Source organism: Echiichthys vipera, assembly GCF_963691815.1.
Source record: "Echiichthys vipera genome assembly, chromosome: 4".
Lineage (NCBI taxonomy): Eukaryota > Metazoa > Chordata > Actinopteri > Perciformes > Trachinidae > Echiichthys > Echiichthys vipera.
Genome location: NC_139829.1, coordinates 2980249 through 3000000, shown reverse-complemented (window position 1 = coordinate 3000000; position 19752 = coordinate 2980249). Strand labels below are relative to the sequence as shown.

Sequence of the window (19752 nt, the reverse complement as noted above, 5' to 3'; positions counted from 1 at the left end):
TGGTGGGGCTGGGCGCCGGGGAAGGAGCTGTGAGAGGAGGAGGAGGGAGCCTGGAGGGGCAGGCTGCCGGCGGACGGGAAAGAGGCTTGCTGCGAGGGGACGAGAGGATGGTCGAGTGGTGATTATCAGCGGCGCTTTCTAACATGAAAACACGCTTTAACAGCACACACGCACGGGTGAGACACTTTACTCTCGGACACGAAGTGTAAAGAGGATTCAATATTCAGGCAACAACTTGCACTAAATGTCTGAAACACAGTTAAAGTGTCCAAATAGTAAGTTTCTAAGTGTGTGAAAACAGTAGTAAAACGTAAACGCGTTTAAAAAGGAGGAAACCCTGACGCGTAAAGTCCTAGTGAAGTGTAATAATCCAGTGGAAATAAAGCTGGACTCTTACCAAAGCAGATTTCGTTGCTATACTCGCGTTATCAACCATGCTTCTGTCCGTCAGATGAGCCGAATATTACCAACCGGGTCACAAGAGTCTTCCTTCAGTCAACCTCCAGGTCTGGAGGTGTCGATAGTTGTCTGAATAAATACTTGAAATGAGTTTGGTGTTGAACGGTGGAGCCCCGAGCTGCTCTGGCAACAAGTGGCAACTGTGGTGAGAATGACCTCTGGAGGCAGAGATCAGCCCCCTGCTCCATCTGCGAACAACGCGGCAATACTGCCTCAGAGTGTCGCTGTGCACCCGCTCACACACCGCTCACACACCGCTCACACGCCGCTCACACACCGCTCACACACCGCTCACACACCGCTCACACATCGCTCACACACACACCCCGCTCACATACCGCTCACACACCGGTCACACACCGCTCACACACACCCCGTCAAACACCGCTCACACACCGCTCGAACACCCACACACACCGCTCACACACTCTCACACACCGCTCACACACCACTCACACACCGCTCAGACCCCGCTCACCTACCGGTCACACACCCATTCACCCACCGCTCAGACACCGCTCACACACCGCTCACACACCCATTCACACACCGCTCAGACTCCGCTCACACACCGCTCACACACCCATTCACACACCGCTCACACACCCATTCACACACCGCTCAGACTCCGCTCACACACCGCTCGAACACTCACCTATGAAGAACAGTAGTCTTGATAATAACAGACCTAATGCATTCATTAAGAGTAAGTGATAGGGAAAGGTGTGGACGGATGTCAATAAAAAACATCTCATTCCATCAATACTACACATAAGGATTCATGGCATTATTAAATATAAGGACTTTTTTAAGAGTTTGGGCTGTTTTCTTTCCATAACATGTTTTTTTTTTCTTTATTGAACATGTTAAAAAAATAATGATAATAATAATACAAACTAAATAAAGCCAATGAGCAGTAAAAAGGGAAACAAAAAAAAAGAAAAAACAAGCAAATTAGATCCTCAGAATCCTAAGCAATAAATACATGACTCAAATAATAGGGTTCATTAAGGGACAGGACGGAGGTTAAAACTTTTCTGGTCTTACCCCCTCTTATTTTTTATAATTATTTATAATTATTAATCATAAACAGAGAAAAGATTGGTCTGCATCTAATCTTTGGCTTGTGGGTTAAAACAAATCACAGCAAAACAAAAAAAACAATTGATGTATTGGCACATTCTTTCATCTCATCATCCCAGTTGTTCCACAGACTAACAGCCTTTGTTGTGACACAGTGGACTTTTGTATCAGTTCTTATTGGTGTTTTTTTTTTAATATACCAGTTCCTCTTAACTTATATTTGCTTTCTCTAAGTTGGAACAACTCCTGGACGTCATGAGGCAATTGGTGATGATTTGCTTTGAACATTATTTCTATAGTTTTATAGTCAATCCGATGAAGAAATGTAAGTGTTTTGTTCAATAAATAATGGATTTTCTGTAAGTGGTTTTCTTTATAAATGTTTATTATATGTTATATTATTGTATAGCTTTTTTTGCCGGATGAAGATTGGATGTGTATTTGTTTTGTATGTGGAAAGAAAACATGATTTGACTACACTTTATCTTTTTTTTGTCTGTAGACTTCCCCTAAATGTACTCAAAGTTAGCATTAGATAATGCCTCATTTGCTTATTTGAACATAACATTTCATACAGCTTGTAATACAAAATGAATTGTCTTAATGTCAGTAATCAACTGGGGAAGTTTCACGGTGATATCTATTAGTCAACAGTGTTTACTATTTCCCTGTCTCAAATTTTATATTGCCATATCCCTGTATATATAGTGAAACTTGAACTGTTTTTACAATAATACAATATTAATAAATAATACAATTAATTAACTAATGTTTTTTTCTTTATTATATATTTTACTTCAGTGCTCACATGTGTTTTACACTATATCAATGCTCATTGTCACCTGTGCACAGTATTAATGTGATGTGTGTTCATGTTCATTGGTGCTATCCTGACCCTCGTGTTACATGTGTGCTCACAGATGGAGAGAAAAGGGACACCTGTCCTCCACTGACTCTCACACAGCCACTGCTGCTGCAAAACGATTCAACTGGGAGATTATGCTACAGCAAGGGCCAAAATTCAATATGATCATTAATCAGTGAAATCATATATCGAGGTATTGTAATACACAGTGACATAATTTAAACTGAAATCAACCAGCAACTCAATCTGTGCAATTTTAAGAGATGTCATATTATTTTAACATCATCTGGACGACGCTTTCATTTTTGATTCACGCACGTTATGTTAATTTTGCCCAAAGTTCTGTTAAAATGAGGAAATACTTTTCATTTGTCAAGTATTTAATTCACACAGGAGTGTACAAAAACATGCTTTATGCTATAACACGAACTATATCATTATCGAGACAGGAAATGATCTATATTAGGATAGAAGAATATAATGCTGCTCAGCTCCTTAAAATGAGAACCGGGCTTTATAAAGACAAAAATATATTTAGAAAAAGTTGTTTGCTCTTTTACGTTTTGTTGTTGTGATCCATATCTAAGAGCAAATAACTTACTTTAAATCATATTCACTTTCAAAGCATTGTTTTAAGTCGTTTTTTTAACTATTATACTATACGTTCATGTCTGCACTGCGGTGTAAACATCTTTTCTGTGAAGCCTGTAATTTACCACAGTGACCCTACAATTAAGGCTTACTGTGATGGAGAATATGTCCTTTGGCTGAAGCCAATCAATGATCAGCACTCGGCAGGGTCAGCACTGGTTTGGTCGTCTATTCTCAGCTTCTTCTGGAAACTCCGTATATCTAGAAGCACTTGGAGATTCATTTTAAAAACATTTCCAACTTAAAGGTTGAATATGGAGAATTAGCAGAACACCGCCATCTAGTGTCTCAAGATTGAAGTCGCAACAACAAAACATAATTCAAGCAGACTTGTTGCCAGGTTGGTCAGATCCGGCCCAGTAGCCTACAGGAGACCAGAGTCTGTTTGAGCCTGTTTGAACCCATCCCCTCCAGCAAATCCAGTGGGGAACCTTCAGGGCCTTCTACGCCTTCAGAGAAGGCCTAAATAAATAAGAAATAATAATAAATTCAATAATAATAATAATGAAGTATTCAATAAAAAAAAAAATATTTTTTTTTTTTTATTTCTATCGCATTTAATTTAATACAATATATTAATACATTTTCTCTCATCTTTGTTCTAAAATTAAGCTTTCTGTCAAGTTCATGTCCTGAAAACCTGTTATCCAATCATAATCGTCTGTCTCTATTAAGGCCAGGTTAGCTGGCTCATTCATTGGTTAGGACTTCACGAATCCCGGGGAAGGCCAAGCTATATGTTTTGGTGTGGTGAGTGACGGGCAAATCGACCAATCACGGTTTGATTTCTAGAGGGCGGGAATTAAACAAAAGATCGAAGGCCTTCATGAAGTCCAAGCAGCGAATCTATGCAGAGTGGTGAGAGCGGTTGATTTAAATGGCGGAAGACGAGAGTGACGTTGTGGCTAGCTTGATAGCATCGCCTTTTTCAAGGCGGGCCTTCACAGAAAAACTTGAAATAATAAAAAACGGAAGACCAACTCCAGAGCTGGAATTAAAAGAAAAGGTTAAGAAAGTGGAAAGGCATTTCAAGACCGAAAATTATCAGCGATATCCATGGATGACTGGCTGTAAGGAAACAAACAGGCTGTACTGCTGGAGTTGTTTACTTTTTACAACTGACAAGTCATCCACCTGGGTCAGCGGCGGATTTGTCAGCCTTACAAATCTGACAAAGTCAGCCCATCGACATCAAGATACTGCGGCACACCTGCAAGCGATGGTCAATTTGAAAACTTTTGGGGACACAAGAATTGATCTTCAGCTAGATGAGCAGCGCCGGAATCATACAACGGCCCACAACAACAAGGTCAGGCAGAACAGAGAAATCCTGAAACGTCTCATCAATGTCGTCACATTTCTTGGAAAGCAAGAGCTGGCATTTCGAGGACATAATGAGAGTAAAGATTCTGAAAACAAGGGGAACTACTTGGAGCTTCTGGAGTTTTTGGCGGGGTATGACAGCCCTCTGCGCTGTCATCTGGATTCGGCCACTGTTTTCATCGGCACCTCCAGCAAAATTCAGAATGACCTGATTCAATCGGTGGCAGATGTAATGACCGAAGCAATGAGGGAGGAGGTGAGGAACACGCCTTTTGTCTCCGTTATGGTAGACGAGACAACTGACGTAAGTAACTCTGCTCAGATGTCATATGTCTTGCGTTACACCACTGACGGTGGTGTCAAGGAGCGGTTTTTCCAGTTTGGTGATGTCAGTGTTGATAAGCGCGCAGAGGCCATAGCTCGTCAAGTTTTGGAGTTTCTGGAGGACTGTGCCTGCACCAATAAAGTAATTGCCCAGTGTTACGATGGAGCTGCAGTCATGGCCTCCGGACTGAATGGGGTGCAAGCTAAAATAAAGGAAAAAATTCCACAAGCTCTCTTTGTTAACTGTTATGCGCACTCTCTGAACCTCGTCATGTCTCAAAGTGCTGCCAAAATCAAAGAGTGCAAAAATTTTTTCTCCCACCTAAGTGGCCTCGCAGCCTTCTTTACAAGGTCAGCCAAACGCACAGAACTCCTGGATGAAATATGCCAGCGAAGACTGCCCAGAGTGACTCCAACACGGTGGAACTTCTCATCACGTTTGGTTTGCACTGTGTATGAGCGGAGAGAAGAACTCTTGGAGCTCTTTGAATTCATTGTTGACAACCACAATGATTTTGATGCTGATGCTGTACACAGCGCTGATGGATACACTGCACTGCTGACGGACTTCGAGTTCTGCTTTCTCCTCGCCACATTCAACGTCGGAGTGTTTGCCTACTCCGACGTGCTCTTTGGGATCTTGCAGAATAAGGAGTGTGACATGCAGTTCCGTTTGTCCAGCATCGAGGACTTTTGCAGCACCACAGAGAGAGAAAAGGCAAAATTTGACTCCATCTATGAGGACACTGTGCGCGAAGTCGGGGTTCCCAGCGGGCGCAGGGCACGGAGAGTCGGAGATGTGCGCGCAGCGTACCAGCGGCTGCACAGTGAAATCTTGGACAACATCCTCACTCAGCTGAGGAACAGGTTCAAGGATCATGAAAAACTCATGTTCCTTGCCCTTCTGGACCCCAAGAAGTTTACCTCACACAGAGAAAACTTCCCCAGCTCTGAGTTCCAGAGCCTCACGGAAAGCTACGGGCTGCATTTTGACCTCCCCAGGCTCAAGACTGAACTGACGGTCATGTACAACATGGCAAACTTTGAGGCAAGGAGCCCAGCAGACCTGCTGCACTTTCTGACTCTTAAAGAGCTGACTGAGAGCATGCCACAGCTGTATCACCTCACCTGCCTGGTGCTGACCATCCCCGTGTCCACCTCCTCCGTGGAGTGGTCTTTCTCGGCTCTGAAGCGCATCAAGACGCACGCTAGGAACAGTACTGGACAGGACCGCCTGGGAGCTTTGGCACTGATGTCCATAGAGAAAGGACTTCTTTTGGAGCTCAAATCAAAGGACAAACTTTATGACGCCGCCATCGCCCACTTCACAAAGAGAGACCGACGAATGGACTTCGTTTTTATTTAAGGTAGGCCTCTGTTATAATACACCTTGATTATTATTTCAAGGGATTAAGATTACTGGCCAAGTGGACATTTGGGAATTTGTATTTATTGCGGAGGTTGTCCCAGCGCAAATTGCCTTGAATTCAGTATGTGATCAATCAATCAATCAATCAATCAATCAATCAATCAATGTATCAAACGTATCATAAGTGTGTGGTTGGATTTTTCAGAGGGTTTTTATTCTCTTCATGTTCACTTGTCTGTCCCTTTCCCTGTGGAGAATTAAGGAGGTATAGTAGTAAAAATTGTGACTTCAATTTATTTGACATCGGTATTCATTGCGCTATGCGTAATTGCGCATGGAGAGGCATTTGCACTTCATTGCAACTTTAAAAAATAGTCTTTGTATTACAAGCTTTGTGTAACTTTTGAAATTGTATTGTAGATTGATAATGCTAATGAATTTATGTGTGAATGATTTGTCATGCGCCGTGATTTCATAGCGCTGTCCAAGGTGATGAAATGAGCCTCTGTGTCCGCAGCGTCACGGGGTGACATTCTGGGTGACCTTTTATATTTCCAGATTTTCCGAAGTTAATGTTGAGAATGTTTCTTGTTGCGGAGAATGTTATTGACGTTATCGTCTATTTGTTTACATCCTTGTCATCGTTAATTAAATTTGCACTTGTTAAACCCTTTTAATTCGTTGTACTGTTGCTTTTTTCCGCTATGATTTTTTTTCTTCTCGGCGGTGAGGTGAAGGCCCAGCTGTAGTGCTCACGGTTCGCCACTGAGCAAATCACACCATAAAAACAAGTATTAGAGGAGTTTGACTGACAGTTAGCATTAGCCATTAGCCATTAGCATTAGCCGTTCCAGCTAAGTAAAGATGAAAGTGATTTTAGCGATCAAGGAGAAGCGTAGCCATTTGGGCTTGCGTTTTAATGGTGTTTCTCTCCTTTCTCTCAGTCCATGGAGTGAATGCTTGGCCTATATTGACTCTGGTTTTTGCCCGTCTCCGCTCACTCAGCTGCTGGGACAAATAACGCCCCCTTCACTGAGGCTAAAAGAGCCTGGGATGATTTTACGCCGGATGATTTCACATTAATGTCTTTAAAACAAAATAAGTCATATTTGACAGCTGCAGCAAAACTACTCCAAATAACTCCAAAATCATCAACAACGAACAAGCAGAGATGGTTGACAGCTTTAAATACCTTTGCATCACTATCGACAACAGACTCACCTTCAACCAACACACCATGGACATCCAAAAGCTCTGCCAACAGAAACTCTACATCATCTGCTCACTCAGGTCCTTATCTGGGCACTCTTTTCACATTGCTCCCCAGCAACAACAGAAACAGTCTCACAAAAGTCACTGTCACCTGCTCAAAAAGAATTGGCCTCCCCACCCCTAATCTTTCAGCCCTGGTTGAAGCTGCCTTAGACCACAGCATATGACCCCTCACACCCCCTTTTCCCCTGTTTCACTCTCCTCCCCTCTGGTATCAGATACAGACAAATCACCCACAAAAAGTTTGTTTTAAAAAAGTTTATTCCATCTGCCATCACCGCCCTGAACAATCTGGAGAGAAGGTAGCACTACATGTTTGTTTTTTTGATTCTCTGTTTTGTGTAAATGTAAATGTGTTATGTGTTTCTATATGTAACTTGTTAATGTGCAGACCTGCGGCTGACCGTGATTCTGATACAGTATAAGAGATTATCCAGTGTCCTAGGTAATGTTATGATTCATTATGTTTTATCTCATCCATTTGTCATCAGCATGTGTGCTGAGCATATCAGCAACATTTTGAAGAAGAAAAGGGATAAAAGAGTGAAGTAAAGTAGTAAGACTGATGCAATATGTTGTGCTAAAAACGTAAAACATATAAATGACACATATTTCCAGGCATGCCCTTAGTTGGTTTGTTGCCTGATCAGTCTTTTTCTCTATTTCAACTCTGAGGTTGGTGTGTAAGCAGGCAGACACGATACAGTGTGCAGTAGAACAGCGCTGCCTAGTGGAGGTCCAGGATACTTCACTGGAGCTGACAGTGCTGTACTCTCGCACACTTTGGGCGTGTAAATCACTACCTGAGGGGCTGATTTCATCACAAGACCATATACTGTGTCCATGGACAGCAGCTGTATAAAAATAAAGATGTGGTTTGACCTCCCTCACTATCAGTCCTGTTTTTCACATTATTGTATAAGGGAGAGCGGGGTGATTTGAGCCTGTGGGGAAGTTGTCTCGTTCTCTGTTTGTCTCTATGTGCCCTGTGATAGACTGGCGTCCTGTCCAGGGTGGACCCCACCTTACGCCCATGGTCAGCCGGGTCCATCCTCCCGCGACCCCGTCAGGGACAAGCGGTTGAAGATGATGGATTTAATTTTTATTTATAAAGCACCTTTAATAACGTAAATGCAGCTTAAATATATTACTAATTATGTTTTTTTCTGGCCCTGCAGCCATTGGTTGGTGAACTTTCCATAATGCATATACTGTATCTCCAGAAAACAATAGAAAAAAACCCATAAACATTCAATCCAACACATGGATTTGAATGAATGGATTTATCGGGCTGAGGGAGAAAGAAAGACATTGACTAGGGAGAGAAATATCAGAGCAGATGTGAAGGTCAATAATGATCAGTGATATTGACCAACTACTTGGAAATGGAAACATAAAAACACCGGGCTGGCAGATAGGATGGGCATTCGGACTCATGTCCTTGTCCATGTTCTGGAGTAAATCACTTCAATGCACTCATGCCTCGACAGAGATAATGAATGAAGGCATGATTGCTTTTCTTTTCCTCTTTTTTCCAAAAAGTTATTATCAAACCGTTATACTGAAGACAGAAGAAATAATAACAAAAGCTATTTTTTTGTAATTTAACCCATAAACAATTACATCTCTTTATTCCATTGTAGAACATCCTCTGGGTACACTGCCACGAGTTGCTTTGGATAAGGCATGAAAATAATAAAGCAATAGATAATAATAATAATAATAATAATAATAATAATAATAATAATAATAATAATAATAATAATAATAATAATAATACATTTTATTTATAGGCGCCTTTCTGTTAAAAGAAGGCGGTTGATGTTGCGTAGGTGAAAATAAGCAGACCGGGTAATATTACTGAGAGTGGAAAGATAAAGTATTGTCGAGGATGACACCCAGACTCTTGACCTGTGGGGAGGGGGAGACGGTGGAGTTGTCGATGGCTATTAAGAAACTGTCGGTTTTGGATAGTGTTGATTTGGAACCAATGAGAAGAACCTCAGTTTTGTTACTGTTTAGATTGAGAAAATTGGAGGAGAACCAGGATTTTATTGCAGTTAGGCAGTCAGCAAGGGATAAGGGTGGGAGGGCGGAGGTGGGTTTATTTGAGAGGTAGATTTGGGTGTCATCCGCATAACAGTGAAAACTAATGTTGTACTTACGGAAGATATTGTCGAGGGGAAGAAGGTAAATGATGAAAAAGGAGGGGCCCCAGGACTGAGCCCTGTGGAACACCTGAAGTGACGGGGGAATGCATGGATGTGGATTTGAGTTGGATGAACTGAGTGCGGTAGAGGTAGGATCTGAACCAGTTTAGTGGAGTGTGGGTGATGCAGATGGAACGTCATCTATTGAGGAGGGTGGGGTGGCTGATGGTATCAAAGGCCGCACTCAGGTCGAGGATGATGAGGATAGTGAGCAGACCTGGGGCCTCATGTACTAAGAATTGCGTGGCTTTCTTACTAAAACATGCCGTACGCTAGAATCCAGAAACTGGCGTAAGCACAAAAAAATTCAGATGTATCAAAGTGTGCGTACGCATGGATCCAAGCACTTTTCCTTTGTACATCCCAATCAACGTGGAATTGAGCGCACATCTAGAAGTGCTGAACTCCTCCCTGTCCACGCCCCCATTTAAATATGCAAATCAATGTAAATAGGGCCTGCACCGGGGATTCCCTCTCTGCACTATCAGATTTAAACGATGAGTAAAGGTAAGAAGCGCAACTTCAACGTGTCTAAGCTCGACATTTTATTCAATGAAGTGGAGACCCGAAGAGCTGTTTTATTTGGTAGCCTCTTTTCAGGGATAAACACAAAGAAAAAGACATTTCTGGGGAGTGTGTGTGTGAGGCAGTGAACGCTGCGGGGTCGGAGCAGCGCACTCCCACTGAAATAAAAAAAAATGGTCCGACGTGAAGGTGGAGGTGAAGAGGAGGATCAGAGAGTGGCGGTTATTGTGGAGGACACAGCTCTAAGCGGAGTTGTGGGGGACCATGAAGGCGACACAGATCATACTCAAGGTAAATGTGTTAAACTCAGAAATGTCATTATACTAGGCTGCTCACATTACACATGCTCGTGTGTTAAGTTGCCAGGATATAAACACATTGACTCATGTTTAATTACTTTTATATATATATATTTTTTTATTATTTCTCAATAGACGATGAGACAGAAGAGGGCTCATCCCTCTGCACCGTGCGCCCTGGCGTCTCCACCGGCACCTCCAGCACCACGCGCCCCGGCGACTCCACGCCAGCTGACGTCCACCCGACTGGCCGTGTCCTTTCACAAGCTGTGCTGGAATCACAGGAGGAAATAGTGAGAACAATCCGTGGCGTCAGTGATCGTCTAGATCAAATTGTCAATGCACTGGGAGATATTTATCATGCAATAAATGCACTTACAAAGTAAAGTGTGTCCTTGCCTCTTTACATCGTTGAAATCAGACGCTGCCGGGCCCGTATCGCTTCACGGGGTGGGTCGAGGTTGACGGGCATCCGGTACCTCTGGTGGTGGGGGGATGTGCTCTGGCAGTGATATGCCATGGCGGTGTGCCAAGTTGTGCAGGACACCATAGGCCAGCACGATGCGGCACACCTTCTCAGGTGTGTACAGCAGCACCCCGCCCGACCGGTCTAGACAGCGCCAGCGCCCCTTCAATAGGTCAATTGCCCTCTCCACCACTGCCCGAGTTCGGGAATGGCGGTCGTTGTACCTCCCCTCTTGGTCGGTGCCGGGGTTAGTGAGAGGGGTCAAAGCCACGTTCTCAGGGGGTAACTATATATATATCACACTTCTGTTCGCGGGAAAACAAACAGGACAAAACAACTTCATTACAAGGATTGACAAGACTAATCACACTTATATTAATGACTACAGAGGTGCGCCGTGGCTACTGAAGTTTACTTTACGCACGCGTTTATTGAGAAAAATACTGAACACAAGGAGACAAGATAGCTCTGCCATTCTTTTTTCACCAGGGAAAAAACAAATACACATATTTGAATGCGCGTGTCCAAACGGGTATTGTGCTGGTTTAAATTCGGGGCGCATTACACGGATAAATTATTTACTCACCGAGAAGCCACCCATCGCGCACCGTGCCAGCCTCTAATCTGTTACCAACCATGCTATTGTTTAGATTGAACGATTCATGCGTTGCCAGAAACCCCAGAGTGGTCAGCACCTGTGTGGGAACGGACAACCCCTGGCTTCTGGCTGTGTGTCGTTCTAGGGCTGGCCGCAGCACCGCGCAGAGCTCCAGTAACACTGGCCTCGGCAACCTGAAACGACTCATGAGCCAGTTGTCGTAATTTGCCAACAGATCTTCCCGCTCTCTAAACACCCTCTCACGTCTGATATAACCATTTGCGATGTCCTCTAACAAGGCCAAGGCTGCCATTGTTGATGCCATTTTTCATTAAATTGCGCATGCTTTTATATCCATCGATATGATTGCAAACACGTGTGTGTTAATTTTCCATTAATGTGTCTCTGATGCGCAAATTACACTGAGGATGAATTGTTTTCACATAACTAACAGTTTCCCAGCATCACCTCTAAGTGTCGCCAACGAAACAATAGCTGTAGAAACGTGCTTACGACAGCCATGAAGTTTGCGTGGCGCACCGCACGTTTCCACGGTCATTTCACTTTTGATACATCTGAACGTTGGCGTGGAAAATGGCGTATGCCACGTTTTTGTGCGTAGGCAACATTGATACATGAGGCCCCAGGTCAGTAGAAGCAGAAGAAGAGTTCCTTTATTAATTCCGCAAGGGGAAATTCAATTTTTTCACTCTGCTTTAAATTCAGGTTACACACACACCGGCCCGAATACACACACATGCACAAACAGGCCTATATACATGCAATTAATGGAGAGATGTCAGAGCGAGGTCTGCCAAATGGATCGGCGCCACAAGCAGTTGGGGGTCTGTGCCTTGCTCAACAGCATCTCGGCAGTCCCCAGGAGATGTACTGGCACCACTCCAGCCACCAGTCCACACAGGGACTCGAACCAGCGACCCTGTGGTTCCTAGCTGGTGGAGTTTGAACCTAGGTCCTGATGGATTGTCTGGATTTTTCGGATGGTATAGAAAGTGGGGATCGTGTGATATTGGTGAACAGTGAAAAGAGTGACTTGGTTTACCTACATTTGAACAGATTATGCTTGAGTAATAGTTTGATTTGGATTTAGTAATACAGTCCTAGTAGTGCAGAAAATTATTTTTGTACATCTCTTTGTGAACAGTCAGTCCAGTTTTACGGTGAAGCCATTCAAGCTGCCTGCCTTTGGCTTTCATAAGCCGGAGTTCAGGCGTAAACCAGGGAGCAGAGAGGGAGAAAGAGACAGATCTGGTTTTTAGTGGAGTGAGGAAGTTGAGGATGTCATGAAGTCCGGTGTTATAGTATGAAACCAGCTGTTCAGGGGTGGATAAGTCTTCAATGTCCATGAAATTGTCAATACTGGAAGAGAGAGAGTCTGTGTTTATGTCCTTAATATTGCAAAAGGAGATCAGAAGAGGGGACTTAGTTATGGAGAGACTGAGGTCGACGTTGAATGAGAGGAGGAAGTGGTCGGGGATGGGGAGCTCAGCTGCTGCACAGTCAACAGGGGTGACACCAGAGCAGCATATTAAATCCAGGATGTGTCCTTTGGAGTGCGTGGGAATATGGGTGTGCTGCTGAAATCTGGAGCTCTCAAGGCAGGATGCAAAGTCTCTGGTAAGAGGATGGTTAATATTGTCAATGTGTATGTTAAAATCTTCCAGCAATATTGTGTTCGGTGAGAGAGTGGAAGGGTGTGCGAGAAAAGCAGCAAAGTAATTTAAAAACTCTTGCTGTTTGGTTTCGGGGGGGCGGTAAACAGTTGCAATAGTTGTAGGAGTAGGTCCAGGCAGTTGGCAGACAGTGGATTCGAAGGAGCTGAAGGCAGGGACAGACAGTGGCGAGACTTTCTACGTATCTTGGTAAATTACCGCTGAACCTCCTCCCCGGCCGGAACAGCGGGGTTGACAGATGTAAACAAACCTCGGAGGAGTTGAGTCGTTGGGAAAAGTTTTTGGGCTGTTGCCATGTCTCAGTTAAACAGATAAAATCAAACTTGCGGTCACTGAGGAGATACTGGATGAGATGCCCCTTGCTCGTGAGTGAGCGGATGTTTAGCAGACCAAAGTTGAAAGTGGTGGTGTCGTACTTGACAGCTGTGTTATACGACCGAGCTAGGCTGGTTAGCACGCTGTGGTTGGCAACACAGCCCGTGTTGGGTGGAGAGCGACGGGAGTTGGACCAGATGGACTTGATTGTTTTTGAAGAGTCCTCTCTGAAGCTCCGGCGGGACCCCCGATAGATGTATCTCCGACGGGGCAGGAAAGCGATGTCCGGGTGGAGGTGTAGTGGAGTATGCGGAGGCTCGAGCAGGTGGAGCAGGTGGAGGTCTCAGGAGCTCCACAGCTGAGTACTGGAGCAGTCCCATCATGGGCTGGCAAGCAAGCGACAGGACAGTCCAGGCAATCACGGACCAGGTGTATATCCTGTCAGACCACATTGTTGGCATGGACTTGGGTAGCTTAGGCGAGGTGAGCAGCCAACATTCAAATAAGTTTAAAAGTGCTTGTGAGCAGTGGCAGCCAGTCGCGCCAGCGTTCACTCATCCAGCTCTCAGCGCCATGACCGGATGAGATATTGGATCACACCGTGTTGGTGGAACCTAACAGCACCTATTCTTGTCTTGCTATAGATGCCTTCATCCGGCCAGACGACTCCTCGTTTAACATTACCAGCCGTGACAGCAATGCTGGTATTGTTTTCAGTGTGTGTGTGTGTGTGTGTGTGTGTGTGTGTGTGTGTGTGTGTGTGTGTGTGGTCCAGTGGCGGCTGCTGGTCTTTCAAGGAGGGGGAGCTAATTTTTCCGGCCTACATCATAGATGTGTTTGTTTATTTATATGTTAATTCTACCCCTCGTTCCTTTTCAAGAAAATGATCTGTGACCTTGTCGTACCAACTAGGCGTCTTTTCCAGGGACTTGACCAGTGTCCTCTCAATGGCCAGCAGAGCTAGGTTGCTTAAACAGCCTTGGCCCAGCTGGAGCTGCTGCGCCAGGCTACTGTGAAGTGTGACCACCTGTGAGTGTGAGTGACGGGGGGAGAAGCTCCGCAGCTGCCGCTGCGCGTTGGGGAAAGAAACCGCAGAGTGACAGAACAGAGTCACCAAACACAACACTAGTCGTTTTTAACAAAGACAAAGTCTCTGGGGATACGCAGCTGCCGCTGCGCGTTGGGGAAAGAAACCGCATAGTGACAGAACAGAGTCACCAAACACAACACAAGTCGTTTTTAACAAAGACAAAGTCTCTGGGGATCGGTAAAGTCTCCGGATCAGTTCAGAACAACGGAATTCAAAACTTGGAAAATGCTCAGCTGGATGTTTATTCTCCAAGATCGCTGGTTGGCTCATTTAGCTGTCAATCAAAAAAGGATTCCGCCTCAAACAGCTCATCCAATCATCATGCAGAAGACGAGCGTCCGGGCCAGCCCACTGTCCCATAGACCCCCAGAGACGCTGAGGGTCCGATGGGCGGGACAAAGCCCAGCATTTATCCAATGAGCATCTAGTTTGGCTGCAGTGGAACAACCCGCTCTACGCTTCCCCATTGAAGTGAGTAGAAGCTCAGCGTCCGACTGTGTAAAGCTCTGTGGAGCTGTGGGGATGAATGAGAGGGAAGTTGCTCCGGTTACCTGTGATAAGTAACTGATTCTGAACAAAAGATGAAGGCATTCTAGCGAGCGCGTATTTAGTCAATGAAATGTACACACAGCAGTACATATTTCACCACTTTTTTTTGTTACATTTTAGGGGAAGCGGAGCTTCCCTTGCAGTCTTAGAGCAATCACCACTGATGAAAGAAGTTAGTTATAAATTAATGGCTGAATCCCATGATATCTTGTCATATAGATGGGTTGTTGTGGTGTTTCCATTTGCTATGAATGCCTGAATTTGTACTTTAAAATGATGTGGTTATATTATATATAATAATGGATTAATGATACATATAAATTTAGTCCAAGTGATGTTCCTTAGTTTATATATAACAGCTGTTAGCCACCTGCAAAGCTTAGAACCAGACATTTTGAAAAACAAGTGTTTTTAAAATTTGCCATTTCCCCCCCTAATAATTCAAACCATTCCAAAAACATATAGTTTATTATTTCCACAGAAATTTTGAATGAAAATACACATTGAACCCGATGATATGGTGTATCTGCCCACACTGAAAAAAAATAACTTGCCTTTAAGCGTAACATTTGTGAAGAAATCAAGTAAATGTTACTTAACTCTTATAAGTTATATTTATCTAAATGAATTAAGTTAAGTTTTCATAGAAAGGATATTGTTGTTAATAAGTAGATTTCAGTATTTTCATTTAAATGACTTAATAGTATGAATGCTAACTAACACACTCCTGTCTTTTTCTCCCGTATCTCAGTAACAGAAGATCGTAGAGAGATGGAAGTTGATTTCTTGAACATGTTTTCACGTATGGGCTTTCCAACGGTGCCACCCCTGAGTGTCTTCGACCTTCTGTTCCAGAGATGCGTCACAGTTATCACAAATATGAGAAGAAAGGTTACATTTACTACAAATTACTCTATGATCAAAAGATTTTCAGAGTCAAATTGAATTAGTATTTCAAAGTTAATGTGCAGTGACTATAAATCATTTCAATTGTATTTGTAGATATATAATAAAATGTACTCTTCCTATTCAGGGAATTTATTACATGAATAAAATGTGTAAATATTAAAACATTTTCTTAAGATACACGGTGGTGTAGTGGTTAGCACTGTCGCCTCACAGCAAGAAGGTTCCAGGTTCGCATCCCGGCCTGGGCCTTTCTGTGTGGAGTTTGCATGTTCTCCCTGTGTATGCGTGGGTTTTCTCCGGGTTCTCCGGTTTCCTCCCACATTCCAAAGACATGCACGTGTTAGGTTAATTGGTGTCTCTAAAAAAGGTAGGTGTGAATGGTTGTCTGTCTCTGTCCGTCTCTATGTGCCCTGCGATAGACTGGCGTCCTGTCCAGGGTGTACCCCGCCTCACGCCCGATGTCCGCTGGGATTGGCTCCAGCCCCCCCGCGACCCCGACCCCGGGATAAGCGGTTGAAGATGAATTTCTTAAGATATTCTAGTTCCCACTGAATTTTAATTTTACTGACTATCTCTCTTATTATCAATTACTTATAATAGCATTATGGACTACATAGAAATACTATCATACAGTCTGTTGTGTATTGTATTGTTTAAATCGTCCCCATCATTTGCAGACGGCTTGTTGCTCACCTGAACCCCCTCCTCATCCTCATCCTCATCCTCCAAGGCCCTCCATGGTGCTAATCTCTTCATAAAGTTGGGAGCTATATTGGTGATTTGAGTAGTGGCAGCACTTGAGACAAATTCTCAGCAAGTTCCAGATGAAGAGTTATTGAGCGACCCGGTACGCCTTGAGCCATGGAGAGGTTGACCCCTCCATCCTGTCAATGATTAACCTCAAGGGATTGTAGACCAGATCGCCGGGTGCAATCAATCGTTTCACGCATCTGTCACACACTGACCACTTCCACTAATGATGACTAGCTAATTAGTTGCTTCTCACTGCAAGGGCATCAACTCTTCAATAATGTATTTAGCCTTTTTTTATTCTGAGAAGTATAATGACTGTGTCCTGTGGTTCATGTCTACCCTTCACCCTGCTGTTGTTTCCACTCCGCTCTCTTTATTCCAGCAATCAGGACAACTGAATCTGAGGGGGAGAAATGTTTTCGATTTCAGCCAGCATTACTGTCTTAAAAGGCTGCAGAGGGCTCTGTTTTAAAACTAGAGTGGAGATACATGGGGTTACTTTTGCTTCTTTATTTTGATATCTATCAGGATAAGTTTGAAAGATAAATTCAATTCAATTCAATTCAATTCAATTTTATTTATAGTGTCAAATCATAACAAAAGTTATCTCAGGACACTTTACAGAGTAGGTAAAGACCACACTCAATGACTTATTTATGATTTACATAGACCCAACAATTCCTCTGTAGAGTACAGTGGCAACGAAAACCTTCCCTATAACAGGCAGGAACGTCAGACAGACCCAGCTCTGTGGAGGACGGCCATCTGTCTTGACCGGTTGGGGAGGAAGAAAAGGAGAGAGAAAGAGAGAAAAGACACACAGATGGACAGGGAGAGACAGACAGACACACTTCCAGAGATGCAAGCAAAGCCTAACAGTAACTATAATATTTATAGTAATGTGAATATGACGTATATGTTAAGGCAGTTAATACAACAGAATAGTAGAAACAAGCACAGCTAAAGTGACAGAATATGAAAATGATAATAATTATGGTGGCAAACATGATCAATGATGAGTAGTGGCAATAGCAGCTACAATACAGCTACAAATTTTATAGTTTATTAAACTAGTGATAGTATATATGAGTAACAGTGACAATAGCAGCAGGAAGCGTCATGTAGGACCACGGCAGCAAGCACCACCACGATCAGCAGAGACCTGCGAGACGACAAAGCACAAACAGCTCCGGGGAAGAAGCTGAATCAGTAACATGCATTGATGGGACATGAATGATTCAGACAGAGAGGAGAGAAGCTCAGAGTATCAGGAAAAGTATTATCCCCCGGCAGACTAGGCCTATAGCAGCATCATTAAGCAGAATAAAGTCTCATCGTAAGCCCTAGCTGTAAGCTTTATCAAAAAGGAAAGTTTTAAGTTTACTCTTAAATAAGGGGACAGTGTCTGCCTCCCGAATAACATTTGGGAGTTGGTTCCACAGGAGAGGAGCTTGGTAGCTGAAGGCTCTGCCTCCCATTCTACTTTTGGAGACTCTAGGAACGACGAGTAGCCCTGCATTCTCAGAGCGCAGTGATCTAGTCGGGTAATACGGTACTATGAGCTCTTTAAGATACGACGGAGCCTGACCAATAAGAGCTTTGTACGTAAGGAGAAGGATTTTAAATTCTATTCTAGATTTTACAGGTAGCCAGTGCAGAGAAGCTAATACAGGAGAAATATGTTCTCTTCTATTTGTTTTAGTTAGTACACGAGCTGCAGCATTTTGGACTAACTGGAGACTCTTAACAGACTTATTGGAGCAGCCTGATAATAAGGAATTGCAATAGTCCAGCCTAGAAGTAACAAATGCATGAACAAGTTTCTCTGCATCTTTCTGAGACACAATGTTCCTAATTTTTGCAATATTACGCAGGTGAAAATATGCAGTCCTTGTCGTTAGTTTTATGTGAGAATTGAAGGACATATCCTGATCAAAAATAACACCCAGATTCCTTACTGTGGTGCTGGAGGACAACACAACATCATCCAGAGTAACAATGTCTTTAGCTATTGAGTTTCGGAGGCCTTTGGGGCCAAGTACAATAATTTCAGTTTTGTCTGAGTTTAACATCAGGAAATTGCAGGTCATCCAGCTTTTTATTTCCTTAATGCACATTTGAAGTTTATCTAACTGATGGGTTTCTTCTGGTTTGATCGACAAATATAATTGTGTATCATCAGCATAACAATGAAAGTGTATGGAGTGCTTCCTTATAATAATTCCTAAGGGAAGCATATATAAGGTGAAAAGAATCGGTCCAAGGACAGAACCCTGTGGGACTCCGTGACTAACTTTAGTGTGCATGGAGGATTTGTCATTAACATGTACAAACTGAGATCTATCTGATAGATATGACTTAAACCAGCTCAGTGCGGTTCCTTTAATGCCGATCAGATGCTCTAGTCTGTGTAGCAGGATGTGATGGTCAATAGTGTCGAAGGCAGCACTAAGATCTAGTAAGACAAGTACAGAGACAAGTCCTTTGTCTGAAGCTATTAGAAGGTCGTTAGTAATTTTCACCAGTGCTGTCTCAGTGCTATGATTTGCTCTAAATCCTGACTGGAAATCCTCAAATAACTCATTATTATGTAAAAAGTCGCACAACTGATTGGCAACTAATTTCTCGAGGATCTTAGAGAGAAAAGGAAGGTTAGATATAGGTCTATAGTTGGCTAGTACCTCAGGATCAAGACTGGGCTTTTTAAGAAGAGGTTTAATTACAGCTACTTTAAAAGACTGTGGTACATAACCTGCTGACAAAGACATGTTAATCATATCTAATACAGGAGTGCTAATTAAAGGTAACACTTCTTTAAGTAACCTAGTTGGAATAGAGTCTAGAAGACAAGTAGAAGGTTTTGATGCTGAAATAGTAGATGTTAATTTGTTAAGGTCGACTGTAGAAAAGCAGTTCAAGAATATTTCAGGTCGTACAGTTTGTAAGGTTCCTGGGTTTGATGAACAAATAGTGCCAAGCGAGTTGATTTTGTCTCTAA

General features: G+C 43.2%; 2 protein-coding genes across 2 annotated transcripts in view; one reads left to right on the top strand and one right to left on the bottom strand.

The window, feature by feature from the left end:
• arid3c (AT rich interactive domain 3C (BRIGHT-like)) overlaps nt 1-445 on the bottom strand; it is a gene marked incomplete at its 3' end in the record, with an annotated part of 111464 nt that extends 111019 nt beyond the window's left edge. Inside the window, exons 1-2 of the mRNA XM_083912018.1 lie at nt 398-445; nt 1-89 (exon numbers count right to left, since the gene is read on the bottom strand). The exon at nt 1-89 is cut by the window's left edge and continues 562 nt beyond it. Coding sequence (XP_083768144.1) covers nt 1-89; nt 398-436 — 128 coding nt within the window. The 5' untranslated portion in view covers nt 437-445. The remainder of the gene's footprint in view (nt 90-397) is intronic.
• A 3832-nt stretch (nt 446-4277) lies between these two features.
• On the top strand, nt 4278-6071 carry LOC310945884 (zinc finger MYM-type protein 1-like; the record flags this gene model as incomplete). The annotated part of the gene is made up of 1 exon (XM_083912142.1): nt 4278-6071. One exon carries the CDS (start codon nt 4278-4280, stop codon nt 6069-6071), a length of 1794 nt encoding a protein of 597 aa, XP_083768268.1.
• Nucleotides 6072-19752: the final 13681 nt, after the last annotated feature.